The 12,581-nt window shown below is 40.0% G+C and overlaps 1 protein-coding gene across 1 annotated transcript; it reads left to right on the top strand.

The window, feature by feature from the left end:
• Nucleotides 1-396: 396 nt before the first annotated feature.
• cacng4 (calcium voltage-gated channel auxiliary subunit gamma 4) lies at nucleotides 397-9,725 on the top strand. Its single transcript, XM_022755616.1, has 4 exons — nucleotides 397-864; nucleotides 6,622-6,705; nucleotides 8,140-8,280; nucleotides 8,911-9,725. The coding sequence occupies exons 1-4, from the start codon at nucleotides 642-644 to the stop codon at nucleotides 9,468-9,470; spliced, it is 1,008 nt and encodes a 335-aa protein (XP_022611337.1). The 5' UTR covers nucleotides 397-641; the 3' UTR covers nucleotides 9,471-9,725.
• Nucleotides 9,726-12,581: the final 2,856 nt, after the last annotated feature.

Below are 12,581 nucleotides of genomic sequence, written 5' to 3'. Positions count from 1 at the left end.
TATGGGTGTTTTTTTATATGTGGTTGTGGGGTAATTGGCCTTAATTGTGTGTGATATACAAACTGCAAAGACTTTTTTCTACTCACAGAAAGGCTTAATTCTACTGCTACCTAACATTAACTGTGAGTGTTTGTGTAGGTCTGTTGATTTGTTCTTCCAGCTGCTGTTCACTCTGCCGTTTCCCATTGGCTTGGCTACAGCCGTGGAAGGTGTGGTCTGGATGAAGGATGCTGCAGCCTTTGTCAAACCCTGCAGTTTAATATTGAATAGTAAACTGTAAAGAAGCCGTGGCCATGTGTGATCGACATAAACGTTCCCGACTTCCTTATAATTCATGATAAAGCTGCACTTGTTCAAGGAATGCGTCTCCAGATATTCAGCCACCTGTGGCAGGATTTAAGATGAAGACATGGCTAGACGAAAACTGCTTTTTGGTCAAGCTCTGTAACTTGGATTGAACTCCGACCGAAGTTTAGGAGGGAGAGGAACTCCGATTAAGCAGTTGAGGATCGAAGGCTTTGACTTGATGAGAGGGAAAAACCGCGAGATGCGAGCGCGTCTTCTGACCATAACCATGGGCACCGTGCGCTCCTCGCCTTGTGCGTAAGCTGCTGTGGACGGTCCACACATTATGAGACGCAATGGCATGGTGTGACCGAGGGGTTCAGACTTTGCTGGCCATCGTAGGGGCCTTCGCCGCCTTCAGCCTCATGACCATCGCCATCGGCACCGACTACTGGCTTTACTCTCGTGCGTACATCTGCAACGCCACTAATGTCACCACGGACGAGACCCAGATGCAAACCAAGAAAGTCAAAGGCGATCTGACGCACTCTGGACTGTGGAGGATCTGCTGTATCGAAGGTAAAAAATAAGGTCTAGTGAGTTTGAGTCCGTCCGTTTACAAACTTTTTTAAGTGCTAGTGAGTATTTTTGTTTTACGGTGTGGAAGTGGCAATATGCGCGGTGTGACTGGTCAAATAGTCATGACATGTTATGTCAGTGGGATAACAGTGGATTTGAAGAAATGGTTCAACTGGAAACCCGGGTGAAAATACTTGAAACGCTGACCGTTCATGCAAAAAAAAAGAAAAGAAAAGAAAGAAGTGCATGAATATTCGCAACAAATGCATCCCAGTTTGTGTTGTGTGAACGCACCCAAAATGGAAATCGCCCGAGGGGTTCATCATCATTATCAGTCATATTTCTGTTGTTTAATGCATGAAAAAGCATTTACCGTAGAGAGTTACACGGGCACGATGAGAGAAAAATTGGAGGGAAACCGCTCCCTGTTGCGCGCAAAGGCGGCGTTGTGTGTGTGTGTGTGTGTGTGTGTGTGTGTGTGTGTGTGTGTGTGTGTAATGACACGTTTGCATTAGTTTTCCTTGTAAATGATTTAGTTTGTCTAGTTTGACATACAAGGAAACGTAATGACCGTTGAAAGTTTTACGTTCTATAACAAGCAGTACATTTTGCCTGTACTTAAATCATTTATTGGTTCGTCCTAATTTTCCCATTAACGTAAAACGGTTGCCTGGCAACTTGTTCCATAAAATTGCTTCGACTGAAATAAGTTGGGGGTGTGTTTTAGCAAGAGACTGACTCTTTGCTAATTTTCTCGGCTGTTTTGCTGCATAGCCATGATCCCCAACAAACACGCCAGAGCAGGCTTGGACTGTGGTTCTGACACTGGGACATGAGCTCGGTATTGTTTGGACAGTAATGTAGGCACCATAGCGCGCGATCGCTTCATTGGAAAGAGGCCAGATGAGTGAAATCAATCAGTTGTTAAGTGACGATGGTCACCAGTGACGTCTTCCAAAAAAAAAACAAAAAAACAGTGACGTCTTCGAGTTGTGGCGCTGTCCACTGCCACTGGTGCTGAAATTTCCAGTCTGGATAATGTTTGTTTCTTTTAACGGTACCACTTTACAATAAGACTACCCTTATAAAGGATTTATAAATGGTTTATAATTAGGTAATTAATCCGGTTGTTAACACTTTGTAAACCTCAAATAAATATTATAACAAGTTTTAACAGTTTTCATAAATTGATGCAGGCTCACTATTTGGCAACATCGACTTAATGTTTGCTACTCGTTAATCTTACTGATGAGTTACTACCATTTGTAAGTGTTAAAAGGATCCTTATTATTAAGTGTTAAACCCATCAACATTTATTAATGAGTTACAATAAGGCTCCTTTTGCCAGTTATAAATGGTAGTAACTCATTAGTAAGATTAATGAGTAGCAAGCCTTAACTTGATCTTGCCAAATAGTGAGCCTGCATCAATGTATAACTTGTTTATAATTGTTTATTTATGATTTATAAAGTGTTAACAACCAAATGAATAACCTAATTATAAACAATTTATAAATCCTTTATAAGAGTAGTCTTATTGCAAAATGGTACGCTTTTAACTGACAAACCAACGATATAACGAGGCTGAATAAATAAATACCTTTAGGTTTGGAGGACAGCTTCAGATACAGAGAGCCAATTGTAACAAACTGGAAGCCAGAAATAGTGAGTTGCTGACTTGTTAAGCATTCTCTTTGTAAACACTCAATGACTGAAGGTTTCTGCAGATTTTATTTCCACACTTCTCTGTCTGTAGAACCTATGCATATTTTTGCATGCTCATTCGTGTTTAAAACCTAACAGATGTTGAGATCACACCACAGAATAAAGTATGGTTTAAATAAAATCATTGTGGTTTTAAAAGACATTTGACAGACCTCACTGATCACAAGTGAATATTTGTATGACATGTCAGAGGTTAGTAAATCACAGGTCCCAAACCACAGACCATTCAGATGCAGATATGACATGAGCACTTTTTTTCTAAAGAAGGAAGCCTGCACCTCCCATGTTTCCATGTGACATGAAGGACACATAGAGAGATCAGACAGTGTTGTGGGTGGGAAGGTCCAAGTGAGGAGGCAACACTTGTCCAAAGGTATGTGGGCAGCTATTACAGAAGTGACACACTTTTGCATACACTTTTGCTCTGTACTGTTACTTCTCTGAAATTAGTGGAATTTTATATTTTTAAAAAGTGCATTTCTATTTATGGATTTCCTGTAAAGTTGATCAAAACACATATTCCCTCTGCCTCGCTTCAAACCCTTGAGAGTACCATCAGCAGAAGTGAGATGGAGAGCTCACTGATCTTACATATCTGTCATCTTTTCCATCATCCTCTCTTTCCCTGGTCCTATCGTTGGAAGGGTGTTACATACAGAGCTGAAACTGAAAGTAACACATATTCTCTTGCTGTTTTTTCTCTTTCTCTCTCTCTCTCTCTCTCTCTCTCTCTCTCTCTCTCTCTCTCTCTGTCTCTCTCTGTCTCTCTCTCTCACACACACACACACACTCCACATTCGCAATTGTGAAAGTCAATCTAACTGGTCTCTGTTGGCAAACCTGTATCTACACCTGATGCTTAGCTGAGTCAAAAAACTTTCCAAGACTTTGGCTAAGTCAGAGTGTTAACGATGCCCAATCAAAGGCTTACTTTCAAAACTGTAGTGACTTCAAACAAACAGACAACTGCAGGATACACCTTCTAAACTTCAGTTGCCTCCTCTTTTGATTAATGCATTTTTCAAATGTCAATATTTAAAATTATTCTTTCAGTTCTACCGCTTTTTGGTTGAAAAAGTAATGAAAAAGAAAGCATCAAAGCTTTAACTTCATTTTGGATTTTTTCTTTGTCTTAACTAGCCGCTCATTTCATTTCCCTGTTCAGAGATAAGCTCTTCTAGGAACAAAGAAAAAGATGGAGTCTAACCAGTTGCATTAGGTCACATGAGTGACATAAATAATGGGTAAGCCTTAGGACAGACTTGTCGGCTAACCTTGTAGAAGAAATTAGGCTTATCTCTATTTGCCAAACAGACGTCTGTATGAGTGTTGTGTCTCATGGGAGACACAGGTTCACTTAAGGTGAGCGCTTGTGGCAAATGAGTTTTTAAAGGAAACAAAGTGAAGTCTTGTTCTGCAGCCAGTCATGCTGAAATACAACAAGAACTCTCACTTAAGCGACACACCCCTGATCGGTGAACATATTGGAGTTGCACTTAAAGATATGACGCGTTTCAAACACACGACATTTGGTACGACTTTAGAAGGACAAATCCTTGCTGTGAGCCATCGTCTCACCAAGTGTTTTTCAGTTAAAGTAATTGTATGAGCTTTTGTAAAGCTCATACATAAAGGCTGCTTTCTAGTTTTGTGGCTTTGTTTGTGTGTGTGTTTTTGTGTGTGTGTGTGTGTGTGTGTGTGTGTGTGTGTGTGTGTGTGTAAGCCTGGTGAATGCATTAGTAAGATGTCAAAGGCGTCCTCTGAGAAGCGGAGCTAGAAATGTGATTCTGGGTTGCCGGGGGGAGGTTGCCATGGTGAAGCTATGCTGAGTAATAAAAGATGGGCTCCGGTCTCTCAGACAGATGGGCTCTGGGGAGATACCTCCCCTACTGAGCTCACTCTCTTTCTCTCTCTCCTCTTTCTCACCGTCATTCCTTGGATTATTAACTCACTGGCCTTCTGTGTGTTATTTATTGATATAATAATTTTTCTTCAACATTTTCCCTTTTTGTTTGATCTTTAAAAGGTTTTTGTATTCCATGATTGTTTCTTTCTGTCCTTTACCTTTCACTGCTTTTCTTACATTGTGAAAAAAAAAATCCAATTACTTTGAAACACTGATCTTATAAATATGAAATTCATGCGAGATACGCTCACACACCTAGTGGATTGAATATATTACACAGTGTCTGTGCTTCTATATTGATCCAAAGAGTGTGCTTGGTACATTAAAAAAATCAAAAGGAAACCGAGAGAGGGCTGAAGAGGGAAACATTTTGGAACTGGCGATGGGAGAGAAGTGGGTAATTGATACATGACAGTGGTTAGAGTGTGCTCAGGATGTGAGTTGAAAGAGACTGAAAGAGTGGGGTTGAGAGAGTGGAGTCAGTGAAGATAAACTGAGTCTCGGCTCTTAAGTATGTTTCATTATATTATTTTTCCCCCATTCTTTCCCAGCAGTCTCAGACAATAACCAAACAAAATGCAGACAAATGATACACAGATTGTTAAGTAAAATACCAGTTGAAGTTGCCCTGGGTAAACTAACAGTTTTATTTATTTCAGAGTCTCTCACCTAAACACATTATGTGTATGTATCTTTATGGCCTAACAAACAAGATGAATGCATTCCTCACCTCAAAACACAACTCCATCCCAAAACAAACCCAACTAGATGAGCGGTCTACCACAAAATGCCATGCAGCCAGAGGCTGTGCTAACCAGGATGGTTGTCAGGTATAGAAGACACAGTGACTGTTCACACTGATTTTTACAACTGCACATTTAGGAGAGGGTGGATGTCGACAGCAAGTCACAGACTGTTACCGGCACTGCAGTGGCTTTAAAGGTCTCCTGTGGAGTTTTCTTGTAAACAAGCAAAGTTATGTTTTCATGCAGTCTTCTTCTTCTGCAAATTTGCTAGCACATTACTACTACTGCATTATTGCTGCCAACTGTCAATTACTGGAATAGCATAAACCTTCAGTGGGGATGTGCATGACGTCACCCCAACGCTCGACACACTGCTCTATATATTTAAAGAACAATTGAATTCCTATTTAATTAAGTCCGCTGACAGAAATCAGACACTTTATCTTGGCATTTTAACACTTCTGACCAATATTTGTTATGAAATATTCAATAACATATATCTTCTGATTTTAACTTTTTTCAGATTATTAATTAAGTCAGCATGACGAACAGCAGGAGGCATGGTTTGGACTAAATATGATTGTGATTTGTGCAATATTTTTAAGCTCATCTGCCCACTGAAGGAGGATGACCCTACCTTAACATCCAAACTGTGAAAATGCAACATGGTTATTGAGATTTCTTTTTCTGTTACAAGAATAACCAAGAGCTCATGCTCTTGTTAGACTTTTCACATTTTTTTGCACAGTAGATCTGAAAATTCACGGTATGTTAAGTCTAGTTCATGTGTTTAGACATGCCATTAATTTCCTACAGACAAGTCTCATGTCAGCTGATGCATCCACAGGTGTGTATGGGTGTCTAGCATAGATACAGAACAACACAATAACAAAGACCAAAATGACGGGAAGCAGCAGCAAAATCAGGCGTCAGACTTTTAATTCAAAGTCTAACCTTTCAATATTCATAATGCCCCAATGTTTTATTCTCTTAAAAGTGGAGGGAAGATTTTCTCAGTGAGGAGACTGGGTCTTTGAATAGAAGGTGCCTGAGGGCTTGAGAACTTCAGAATCTCAGATCCACAGCAGCCTATCCTCAAATGGTTTCTGACATGGTTAGAGGTGAAAACAGGACAGTTCAGCACTAGTTTAGATGTACTTTACCAAAAACTTTTCTACAATTTATTTGTCTCAGGATCATGAAAGTTGCATGTTGAATTAGTGGATGGTCAGCATGTAGTTTCTTTCATATCTGTCTTAATTGGAGCTTCCCGTATCAAGCTCTATTATAAAGACACAGTGTTTTCCTCTAACTGTCGTTTCTTCCCTGCGTATGGCCATCAGTCACATTTACAGTTGATGTGCTCTTGGCTTCTCCGTAGGTATCAACAAAGGAAGCTGTTTTCGGATCAATCATTTTCCAGAGGATAATGACTACGATACAGACAGCTCTGAGTACATCTTACGTAAGTCATTGCAACCTCTTCATCTTCAAACGCTTCAAACACTTAATCCAACTATCTCACCCCCTTTTTTTTTGAGTGGTGATGGAGTTATCACAAGGGCACTTAATGTGTCATGACACCCTTTTCCCTCCCACATAAAAGCCTGATGTCATGACAGTAATTGGAGCTACGGAGATGATGAAGTGTGTTTGTGCTGATGAGTAAGAGGGCTTGTCTAAAACACGACTTTACCCATGTTAGAGCACATCTGACATTTGACAAAAGTATTTTAATGAAGGCATCAGGAAAAGATACCACTCCAGCACTTACACTGAAAATTGTCTAAACTTTCTGGCTAGCCTGGGTTATTAATTAATTAATCTATTTTGGCTTGAGGTTTCATATCAGCTTCACTTGGCATGTCACATTTGGTTTCCAGTTTGATGCCCTGTCCCCCTAGACAACTGTTCCTATCTTTGCTGTTGTCTATATTGATGAATTTCAATAAACTCATGGAAATTAAATCCTGCCATCACTTGGTTAGTGTCATCGAAAGGCAGAAACATCTGCTAATTAGGCTGTAGCATCTGCATATGCATTCATCTGTCAAATCTGAGGCAATTTTTGCTTTTCTTTCACCCCCTTTATTTCTATACTTACGGCAGAGTTACTACACGCGTCAGCCAGGCCTGCCATATATTGTTATTTTCAGGACCAGTTAGGCTACTCAGAAATCCCATCAACTGACATGGAAGTGGTATTGTAAGTGTATAGTTGAATACTTCTTTTGGAAAAGACATAATTTTCATTATGTGTTAGTAGAATGCAGTTAAAAAGGCGTGTTTAGAGGACTTCAACCCTCTGGAAATGTAATATTAACAATTTTCATTTTTAATATTTTGTAAGAACATATCTAATTCTGATCCAATCTAATGTTTAAATGGAATAATGTAAAATAAGAATAATATCAACACGAGGTGAATATATAAATTAAATCCTTATACTTCTATAACTATTACCGTCAATAATAGGACTAATACAACTGTTTTATTTCTGCTACTATGACAAACACAATAATACTATAGTATTTCTTTTATTGACATTAATGTCATCATATATGAGTCACATGCTGCTCAGTAGAGCATGACTTTTTTAGGCTGATATCAATATTGATATTTGGGTTTTTAAAAATTTGATGACAATATATTGGCTGATATTTGTTAATCAACATGAAAGCGTAACATCATCAAAGATTTTTTTTTTGTAAGGATCCTTTAAGCTTGATTATTAAAAAGTTGTGACCAAGATTCATACTTGAGGCTTAGCAGGACGTTTCACAATTGAAAAAATTAACTTGTCAGCGCTCTCTGGTGGACAAAATACCTAATACACTGTTTCACTGTCTTTGGCATTTGTATTGACGCCACACTCTCACCCTGCATCTTTTATGAACAGGTATAGTGCGCGCATCAAGCCTATTCCCCATTCTCAGCACCATCCTGCTGATGCTGGGTGGCCTGTGTGTCGGGGTGGGCCGCATCTACAGCAGCAAAACCAACATCCTGCTTAGTGCTGGCATCCTGTTTGTGGCTGCAGGTAGGACGAGACTGACAGTACACTACAGATAAACACAAACTGGGGCAAGAACAAATAGAGTCTGAACACTGCTGCAGACAGAGGGAAAGTATATCAGCAGGCAGAAGAAGACAGACACAATACAAGAGGGTTTTCCCTTTAGTGTCAGTGTGGCAAATCAAGTTTGGTCTCTTCCGTTTATGGTTGCCCTAACTTATCCTGTATTTCAACTGTTGTTTTTTTTTTCTCTTTGGCATATTTTGTTGTTTTTGAGAGACTGTACGACAAAATAAGTGTGTATGTCGTAAAGCCATATAGTGTGTCTTCCTTTCCTCTTCAGTCCATTTTGTCTCTGACTGTAAACGACAAACAAGAGGATTTTACTCAATAAGAGATCTAAAGCCAATTTTGTCAGGTGTTGAATGTGATAGTTATAGGTGTGTGAACCCAATCTGAATCAGCCACTTGTTAAACGCAGCAACAAATAACAGTGGTAAAATGCACGTATAATATGGTATAATCTGTAGGCTTTATCATTCAATTTTATGCTTAAGCGTTAGACATTTTACATCCATGTGTTGTGCTTTTTTTCATCTTTCCCTTTAACATTTCTCCCTTCATCTTGCCTTCTCCCATCTGTCCCGTCTTCAGGCCTGAGCAACATCATCGGCATCATCGTCTACATCTCCAGCAACGCCGGCGATCCAAGTGACAAGAAAGATGAGGACAAGAAGAACCAGTACAACTACGGATGGTCCTTCTACTTCGGCGCCCTCTCCTTCATCGTGGCTGAGTCCGTGGGCGTTCTTGCCGTCAACATATATATCGAGAAAAACAAAGAGACACGCTTCCGAGCCAAACACGACTTCATGAAAACCATACCCTCCTCTTCACCTTACTCTCGCATCCCAAGTTACCGCCACAGACGAAGGCGCTCACGCTCTAGTTCAAGGTCGACTGATCCATCCCGCGACCCCTCCCCGGTGGGGATGAAGATCGGTGGAGGAAGTGGTGGTGGAGGAGGAGGGTTGGCAATGGGGTTGCCGATGGGGGATATATCCCTGTATGCCCTTAGTAGGGACCCTCTGAAGGGTGGTAGTGGGACTGCAGGGCCCTACAGTCCTGAGAGGGACTCTGGGTTTTTACAAGTCCACAACTGCTTCCAGAAAGATCTGAAAGACGGAGTAAACAGGAGGACCACGCCGGTATGAGGTCAGGAGTGTATTAAAAGTGTAAAACAATAAGCTTGATGGAGCGCACTAGATTTAGTACAGTTGATGAGAAAGGACAATTCCTCCCTGAGGCTGTTCAGGCAGCAGCGGTGCTGAAAGGTCAGAGCTCAAAATTGTTTTTCTTGCGTCCCTCTGTGACAGAAAAGTGCCAATCTGTGTTTCATTTGAAGGAAGAGGGGAACTGATATCAAAATAACTTTTTATTATATGACTCAATATCTTTAAAAAGTGGATGCAGACATTTTGTAGCAATATTTTAAGAGTTTCATTCTCAAATGTGATACCCACTGTTTGTGAGTGACTTCTACTCTTACAGAAAGGCTGAAAATTGAAGTTCTGGCATTCCTTAAAGGACAGTCACTTACTGGAGCTAAGTTTTCCTACTGCTACATAGCCAGAGTTAATAGCCATTTACTTATTAGTCTTGCAAAGATCTTAAGCCATTGCTGCGTTTATAATAGGTTATAATACGCCTTCTGAGCAGTGCTGCTTCTCGGAATGTGACCGTCTGACTGGGCTGGGGCTAGCTGGTTAGCATGACAACTTTAATAGAAAAGAGATGTAGCAAAACAACTGGGTTGTTTTCCACCACTGGAGACAGCTGTTGGTGAGAAAAGGAAATACGTTTGATACTGTTTCCTAAAGACTAGAAAGTAAACAACTGCTGATGCTAACGTTGGCTATATAGCAATAGCAAAACTTACAAATATCCCCTTTAACACTTGATAAAAGGGTAAAAGGAGGAACCTTTTGTAGACTTGATGCTCAATATAATAAAGAGTCTAAATGTTGAACTTCAGGCAATGATGTTTTTCCTCCGAAGCAGCTGTATAGTGTTTTGAAAATGAACTTATTTGTTTTATTCTGAGACAAAATTATTTGCTAAAACAAAGTGATTTACGTGGTTGTTTGTAATCAGAGTATTATTGTATTGTATTTGTTTGTAACTTAACACAACTGGTGCTAACTTAATCTGTACACCTTTGATAGTCTTAAGCCTTCTCAACTGCCATTTAAATACTTTTACTGCATCTGAGTAACCTCTCTCAAGCTTGTATGTGAGTCATGTGATAAATATGTGTGTTACAGTATGTGAAGTGTGTTATGGCTCTGAAACACTGCCACACTATGACACACTATGAATATGGATTTCTGTAGATATACAGCATATATCAACAACCATGTCAAGGCACACAGTAATGTCAGTACATTCCAGTATGCTGTGTGATGTATCAGTATAAACATTCTTTGTACAGACTGTCTGTGTAGTTTGCTCTCCATTCGCTCAGGGACGATGTATTGAACAAATGATTTCCTTACCCAAGTCAGACAGACTGTTACAGTTGGTGTATGTAAAAACAGAGGTGAGATCACACTGTATGCATTGCTGTTAATTAATATGACTCTTGTTTCTGCATTTACTGCCTTTGTGTTCAGAGGGTTTTTGTTGGTACCGATTTTTTTGATCATGGCGCAAGAAAATACACATATTCGATATTTCTGTATTCTTATTGCTATATATCGTGTATGGAAAATTATAATTTTTCAGGAACTGACAAGAAGAAATCATTTTGTGTCATCATGTAGGTATGTGATGTTGTTTTGCTAAATCTGACACCTCTGCCATTGCATGATAGATATTGAAATTTTTCACTATTATGGCAAAAAATTGCTACATTTGTATGCAGATCCAGTTATTCTGTTGATTGGTTTGGTGGTTCATACAAAACCCTCAAGAAAAAGTTTTAAAGTACCTTTGGTCACATTCAGAGGGAAATACTGTGATCTGTATTAGATCGGAATTAGAGACCAGTTATCGCGGTTTATCAAAAACTCTTACGTTAAACGTGGTTTGATGTAAAATATAAGCTGAGAATTGGTTGAATGGGCAAAACAGACTTTGCTTTTGCTCATAGACAAAGTATTTAGTTAATGATGTGGGGTTGATGGGATCGGCTATGAAACTTTCTGGCAGACAGTCGAGCAACCACAGGGTGTTAAAGGAAATCTGCATCAGCCAACTTAATGCTTGACTGAACCCACAGGCTCCGAAATGCTCATCCAGACTCTGGAGGGCTCGTCGTCTTGTCTCCAAACAAGAGGGCCACTAGAAGTTCAAATTACTCACTCTCGGTGTAGTACACGCTTGACTGACTACCATCAGCTTCATAGTTTGTTTCCAGTTGAATATTTTTAGCAGCAGTATTTTAGCAGAGGTTTAATTTAGTAGTTGGTTTGTGAATCAGTGTCACGGTGGTTGCCTTGTGTGTTTCAACATACAGATCCATAAGAGGGCGTGTGGTCGCTGCAAAGTCTCTGCTCTCCAGTTGTCATTCAAGTCACTGAGGGGGAGAAATGGGAAGCCTTGAATTAGAATAGACTTATTTTTATTCTGTGTGTGTGTGAGGTATCTTTGTTATGCTATACTGGTCTGATTACCTTGTTTCCCCATTCCACTCCTGAATTTGAGTGATTCTTCTTCACCCCTCTCCTCTGTCCATCACCCGGGCTGTTAAGCCCTGTGAATTTGAATGCCATGGACCCTCACTGATATTTTCATCCATGAGAAAGCTGTGCCCCTCCTCTCCTGCTCCCTGTTCCTCCTGTCTCGTCGTGGTGGAATATCTCCTGCGGTAATTGAGAGGAAAATGGCAAGGCCTCCTCTCCATATAGTCACAGGACTAGCCAACATGCTTGTTAGCATCTGTACCATGCTATGCAGGACAGATGAAATAACACTTTGTGGTCTCAACTCAGGTTCTGTCTCTGTAACCTGATCTGCTGGTGTGACAAACACTAGATGACACAGCAGTTCACACTTCAGCTATCTTTATCCTAAACCTGATATACCCAAAGTCATAACAAAGCATTTCCAGCCAGCAAGTTTATTTTACTTGGAAAAGCAATTTCTCAGCTGTAATTTTAGTAAATAAAAGCTTCTCAGAGCTATTTTGGACAATGCTGTAAATCATACATCGCCTCTGGTAAACTTGGAGATCTTGTAATAATGGTTTGTGCACAGTTTTCTGCTGATGTGATTGTCTTTTGAGGGAGAGGGTCAGACTACTATAATGACACTGTTATTGTCAC

The sequence above is a fragment of the Seriola dumerili genome, unplaced genomic scaffold (assembly GCF_002260705.1).
Source record: "Seriola dumerili isolate Sdu_G_001 unplaced genomic scaffold, Sdu_1.0 BDQW01000230.1, whole genome shotgun sequence".
Taxonomy (NCBI): Eukaryota; Metazoa; Chordata; class Actinopteri; order Carangiformes; family Carangidae; genus Seriola; species Seriola dumerili.
Note: the sequence above shows the minus strand (reverse complement) of the source record. Positions and strands in the feature narration are given on the sequence as shown.

Excerpts from the sequence above, each read along its gene's own strand:
- cacng4 (XM_022755616.1), top strand. The coding sequence starts at position 642 with ATGGCATGGTGTGACCGAGGGGTTCAGACTTTGCTGGCCATCGTAGGG. Across the intron at positions 6,706-8,139 it reads CAGCTCTGAGTACATCTTAC|GTATAGTGCGCGCATCAAGC; the intron begins GTAAGTCATTGC and ends TTTTATGAACAG. Across the intron at positions 8,281-8,910 it reads CATCCTGTTTGTGGCTGCAG|GCCTGAGCAACATCATCGGC; the intron begins GTAGGACGAGAC and ends TCCCGTCTTCAG.